The sequence below is a fragment of the Tupaia chinensis genome, unplaced genomic scaffold (assembly GCF_000334495.1).
Source record: "Tupaia chinensis unplaced genomic scaffold, TupChi_1.0 Scaffold000176_1, whole genome shotgun sequence".
Taxonomy (NCBI): domain Eukaryota; kingdom Metazoa; phylum Chordata; class Mammalia; order Scandentia; family Tupaiidae; genus Tupaia; species Tupaia belangeri.
In genome coordinates this window covers 258,640-264,682 of record NW_006159651.1, presented here as the reverse complement: position 1 = coordinate 264,682, position 6,043 = coordinate 258,640, and the positions used below count along the sequence as shown (strand labels likewise).

Here is a 6,043-nt window from a genome sequence, read left to right as displayed (position 1 = left end):
GAGAACATCACAGGCAGAGGGACCCCCTCAGGGGGGCTGGCTGGGCTGGAAAGGTAAACCACCCTTTGGGGCAGTGAAGGCACTTCCCCTAGGAGGGCCTCAGCTGGAGCAGCCATCGCCTGCCAAGGGCCCGCAGAGGGCCAGGAGTCCACCACGGGCAGCCCCCCAGAGGGAGGCCAGGTCTGTGGCCCGGAACCTCCTGCAGGGCGGGCGTCTGGTGGAAGGTCATTGAGCCCCAGAGGAGCCCTCACTAAATCGTTAGGCTCAGGGTCTAGCCTGGGCTGAGGATGCTCAGAGTTCAAGGGCCCCGTCAGGGAAGGCTGTCCAAGCAGAGACACAGCAGGCCCCGAGTTTGGGGGTGCTTTCCCCTCCACCGTCCCGATGCTCCGGGCCAGGAGACCTGAAGGAAAGAGAAGGTAAAGCAACCAGCGGCTCAGATGCCTGGGCCCAGCGCCCTCCCTTCCCTCGTCCCTTCCCTTCCCTCAGGGACCCACATGTCCCAGCTCCTCAGGGGTCCCGGTCCCTCCTGTGCAAGGGTCAGGGACAGCCCCGTACCTGGGAGGTGCAGACAGACCAGGAGCAGGCCCAGGGGAGCCCGGCTCCCTGCCACGCAGCTCTGCATCCTGCAGCCTGGCCCCGCCGGCCCTGGGCAGCAACCTTTATCCTGTGCGTGGGGCGGGGGGTGCGGGGCGGGCTGGGCCAGTGGTTGTTCAGACAATAGACCTCCACGTTCCACCCTCACTCCTAATCCGCTCTGTGGCAACAGGTGCCACCTGAATGTCCCGGAGGACGCGGGTGTCCCCACCCAGGCTCCTTTCCTTGTGCTCCGGCTCCCTCTGTGACCAGGTGTTCTGGCTCCCCGCTCAGCCCTGGTCGCCAGCCAGCCCTACCCCTCCCCGAGTCACCTCCAAGTCCCCATCTCTCCCTCACCTCTGAGCCGCGGGAGGCTATTGGGAGGCTATTCTCTTCGGGATCCAGAACATTCTCTCCCAGCACCCCGTGCTCATGCATCCCATCTCCCTCACTTTGACCCCAGGCTGCAGGAGGTTCTGGGGGGGCAGGAGTGGCCCCCTGTGAGGGGCTGCCCCTCGGTGAGGCCCTGTGTCTAGGGGACTGGGCCCAGTTCCCAAGCTCGTGGCATGGCGGGTGCTGATTCTGTTCCCGCTGTAACAAGTGGCCGCTCACGTAATGGCTCACGACAGCACGAGTTTACTACCTTCCAGTTTTGGAGATCGAAAGTCCCACGTGGGCCCGGTCTCGTGGCACAGCTGGTGACACACAGAACCGCAGTGCCGGAAGCCACAGGGCCACGGCCTCCAAAGCCCTGAGACGGGCCTGAGACACACCAGGGCTGTCCACACGGCCCGCGGCCGTGACGTGATCGGATTCTCTGGAGGCCCCTCTCTCCCCCTCCTCCTCCCCCTCCTCTCTCTCTCCCCCTTCTCTCCCTTCTCCCCCTTCTCCCCCTCTCTGTCTCACACACATGCTCATATACGCCATCATGATTACTTTCTACAGGGCGCATGCGCTAGCCAGAGAGCGACAGAGAGTAAGTGAGAAGTGATCCCCTAGGGGTTGGTCACACTGCGGTCCCTTCTCCCTCACTCCCCTCTCGGGATTGTAGGCACGCACACACATGGGCCCTGTGTGTTTCTCAAGCCGGGCCTGGGACTCAGATTGTGCAGGGCCAGGAGGGATCCAGGCACTGTAATCTCCGTACCACCTGCTGGGGCTCAGGAATTACATTTTTTTTTTTAATTTCAAAATTGTTCCCACTGGGTTAAACTCAAGGCATCAGCAGGGCTGTGTTCCTTTCCGAAGGCTCCAGGGCAGAATCCATCCTGGCCTTTTCCGGCGTCTGGAGGCCCCCTGCCTCCCTTGGCGCGTCGTCCTCCCTCCATCTTCAAAGCTGAAAGCAGCAGGTTCTCTGCCCACTGTGCCACCCTGACCTCTCTGCCTCCCACGTCCACCGCCCTGCCCTGCCAGCACCCTGGACCCGCCCAGATAACCCGGCATCGTCTCCCTGCTTAAGGTCAGCTGACACCCGCAGTTCCTCCTGCAACCGTGGACCCTAACATGCTCGCGAGTCCGGGGCCTGACGTGGACACCTTGGTGGTGTCGGAGGCGCCGTTCTACCCACCACAGCCGGCCAGCTGTGTGCAGAGAACGCCAGACACCCTGAGGCCCGCTTTTTCCACATTGCAGAAGAGGCCATGTGAAGGCCGTTGCCAGATAGCCATGGCGTGACCAGCGCGGGAGCCGGGTGGCGGGAGCACAGGGGTGCAGCGGGTACCGCCTCTGCTCTTGCACACCCCCGTTCTCGCCACCGCTGCTGGGAGGCCCAGGGGAGACCGCGTGGCTGCCTGAGGTGTAGACATTTGCCGTGAGCGCTCCCCTCAGCCCGGCCCGCTGGCTAGCTATGGGCAGAGTGGGTGGAGCACGGTGGCCTTTTGGGTGACATGCACCAGTTTTGCAAAAGCTTCTAACTCGAACCATCCAGAGACTAGGGGAGTGCCTTATCTGACAGCCTGCCCCACCCTATAACCCCACCCGTGGAGCCTCCAAGGCCTGGGTTCCTGCCATTGGTTGCAGTCGGGCCGAGGCTGGACCAGGATGATCGCGGGAAGCAGCCGCTGGACAGTTTGGGGGCCCTGCTTCGTCTTCGGCAGCCCCTCTGGTCGGCCCAGCTGCCCGGCACTTCGGGCCAGGGTACACCTGTGCTGGTGCAGACCTGGAGTTTCAACGGTCTTAACTCAGGACCAGCTCAGACTACCCCACCAGGAGAGAACGCCTTCGAACCCGGAGTGGGGTGAATTCTTGCAGCTCTGTGAGGCCCCTTCCTGTGGGGACAAGCACAGCCCGCCCGTCTCTCCTGGCTGGGAGCACTTCCTGGGCCTCGCCACACTCCCACCCTCACCCCTCCATGGAGAAAGAGGCCGAATCTCTCTGCAGCGCTGCGCTCACCCCTCGCCTGAGCCGTCTGGCCCACAGCTCTCACCGGGGCCTGGCTGCAGCAGAGACAAGTGCAGAGGGTGGGGCAGACACTGCGGGCTCGGTCCTGCCTCAGCTGAGAGCAGTGAGTCGGCCAGTGAGTCACCCCGCTTGGCTGGCCTCCCCGCCTCACTCCCTTCCTCTCTGTTTCGTACTCTCTCCACCCCAGCTCCTAAAACAACGCCTGCCCGGCCTCCTACTCAGACCCCAAGAATCCGGTCTGGGTTGTGTCCCAGTCTTCCCAAGGTGTCCCAGAAACTCAGGAAATCGACAGTCGAGACTCTCAGAGAGGATGGCGTCTAGAAGGTGAGGCGCATTCTTGGGAGAGGAGAAGGAGCCTGGGCAGGAGGAGGGGAAATAAAGAGGGCTAAGGGGAGGGGAGGACCCTAGGTGAACGAGAAGTGGGGAGAGAATGGGTTTCCTGGAACACTGAGAGAGGGGAGAACGGGAGGAAGGGCTCAGACCAGGAAGCCTCTGCTTTCTTCTTATTATTATGTTTTAGAATTATTTAATTTTATTTTTTATTATTACTTTTTAGTTTGGTATAGGGTACATGAGGTCACCAGAGAGAGACCAAGGAGGAGAGAGAGAGAGAAAGTGAGAAAGCAAGTCGCCTGGTCTGGGACTCAAACCACAGTGAGCCATGTGGAGAGTCCAGTGCCTTAACCACATCACCTGTTGGCCCTTCTGTTAAAAAAATAAAAATGATGTATGTATGTATTTGTTGTGATGCTCGAGCTGCCAGGTTCAAGACTCAAACCACGGCTGGCCATGGGGGCATCCAGTGGCTTAGTCACCACACTGCCTGGCGGCCCCAGCGCTCCCTGCTCTCAATTCAGCAAACACTACTTTTCTCCTTCATACGAGGAGCCGTGCAGCATAAGGGATATTCTGGGCCAATTCGTCCATTCAGACATCTACCATGAGGACTTCCAGAGGCGTCGGAGCGGCACCCAGGCCCTAAGAGGGGACCCAGGGCTCTAAGAAGGCAACGAGTCTGCATGGCGTTCACACAGTTTATTTATTGAGCCCTCTGTCCCCCAGGCCCTAAGAGGGGACCCAGGGCTCTAAGAAGGCAACGAGTCTGCATGGCGTTCACACAGTTTATTGAGCCTCTGTCCAGGACCCAGGGCGCCGGCAGCCTGCTCCCGTCTCTGAAACGCCCTTGTGTTTCCCTTGTAGGGGAAGCACTGGGGGGAATGGGGGTGACCAGGAGGGAGGCTGAGACGAGACCATGAGAGGCACGGGGAGTGTTGGAGCAGAGAGCTTAGAGGGCAGGGGGTGAGCTCTCCAACGGTGGGCAGGGTGGGGCCGGGAGGGAGAACTCAGCTTATCAGGGTGGTTGACCAGATGGCGTACCGAGGTCGCCGGACGTGGTCCCTGTTTCCAGATAACGGCCTGGACTTTGCTTTCTCTGGCAAAGGGGGAGAGGAATGGCTAAGTCCTCCGGGCACCAGAGGCAGGCGCTCTGGGAGCATTTCAGGGTTTCCTCTGAATGAAGAAGCTGAATGGGCAGGGTTCGCCAATGGACCCCCTGGAAGACACAGCAGAGGAAACGCTCAGGGTGACTGGCAGACGGGGAACGGCAGTGGGATGGGGTGTAAACAGTAGGAGGCTTTGAGGGAAGGGCTCTGGAGCCTTCCATTTGGGGAAATGAAAGAGGAGGTGGTAAGGGGGGGGTCTGCAGCATGGGGTGGTAGGGAAGGCGAAGGCTCTCTTGGGAGGGAGGAGGGAAGCAGCGCCCGCGTGCCTGGCCCCGCGCCTCTCCCTCTGGGAAGGCCAGCGTCAGTGCGTAGAGGTGTGTGCCCATGCGTGCACATAGCACACGCCGATTACGGGCTGTCGAGTGGCTCTCCCTGGGGGAGGAAAACTTCGGGGTCAGCTAACTGGGGCCCCAGAGGTTTCACTTTGGGCAGGACGTCCCGGATGGAGCGGCAAGGGATCCTTCCAGAGCTTTTGGAGCCACAGGGCCTGGCACCAGCAGAGGGATCAGGTTGGGGAGACCCATCGGGACCCCCACTCAGGGTCGAGGAGGAGACGGCAATGCAAGGGTGTGCGGAAGAGCCGGACTTGCTGCCACAGGGCTGAAGGATGACTTTGCCACTGACTTGGGAACCCGAGCTGCCGCTGAAGGGTCCGGGGCCTGGCGGGGAGCAGGGCCCCTGGGAAGCGCCGCCACAGGGATGGTAGGAGGAGCCGGAGCCGCTGGAGATGTGGATTTGGGAGCTGGAGGGGGAGCACGGCCCCTTGGAGCCTGCCAGGCCAGCTCCGCAGGGCTGGACCCCGCCGAAGCCCACCGGCTGGAACACGACGGCCGAGGACGCTCCCGACTGGTAGATGCTGGAGCTCGAGGAGCTGTGGCTGGGCACGATGGGGTTGCTGGAGAAGTATTTGCCCTCAGAGATGGGGGGCCCCGCTGCAAAGGAGGATGCTCCCGGGGAGCCTTTGACGGGGTTCTCTTTGGTGAAGTAGCCCACAGGGTAGATTTTCCCCCCGCTGTAGGTCATGCCTGGGACCAGATAGCTGTTAGAGGAGCCGCCCACCACCTCGTAGCCACCGTAGGAACTCTCCACCGATGTGATGGGGGGACAAGGCTTGCCCGGAAGGCCACCGTTGCTACAGGGGGCACCCGGAACCACTCCCGGGCCACCAGAGCCATGCTGCTCCACCACGACTACCACAGGCCTCTTGCCCCCCGACACAGAGTGGGAGCTGGAGTGCGAGATGATGGGCCCCCCACTGCAGGGGGAGTCAGGGACGTCAGAGCTGCAGGGACGCAGGTTGGAGCTGATCATCTGGCCTCCGCTCCCAGACTGGGAGGAGCTTATGGAGATGCGGGAAGAGTCAGCGTTGGTGGGTAAAGCAGAGCCCTGCCCTGGCTGGTAGTAGACGATCCCCGACTGAGAACTGCTGCTTCCCGACTGGAAGGAGCTGGAAGCACCTTGCAGGCCAGAGCTGGACCCAGAGGAATAGCTGATCTGGGAGTACCCTGCTCCTGGCTTGGCTCCTGACAATCCTGAGGGGCTGCCCTGGAAGACGCTGGAGCCACTGG

The 6,043-nt window shown here is 61.6% G+C and overlaps 1 protein-coding gene across 1 annotated transcript in view; it reads right to left on the bottom strand.

The window, feature by feature from the left end:
- Window positions 1–4,086: 4,086 nt before the first annotated feature.
- CDSN (corneodesmosin) overlaps window positions 4,087–6,043 on the bottom strand; it is a 4,666-nt gene continuing 2,709 nt past the window's right edge. The window contains exon 3 of the mRNA XM_006146301.3: window positions 4,087–6,043. This exon is cut by the window's right edge and continues 29 nt beyond it. Within this exon, the coding sequence (XP_006146363.1) occupies window positions 4,824–6,043 (1,220 nt within the window). The 3' untranslated portion in view covers window positions 4,087–4,823.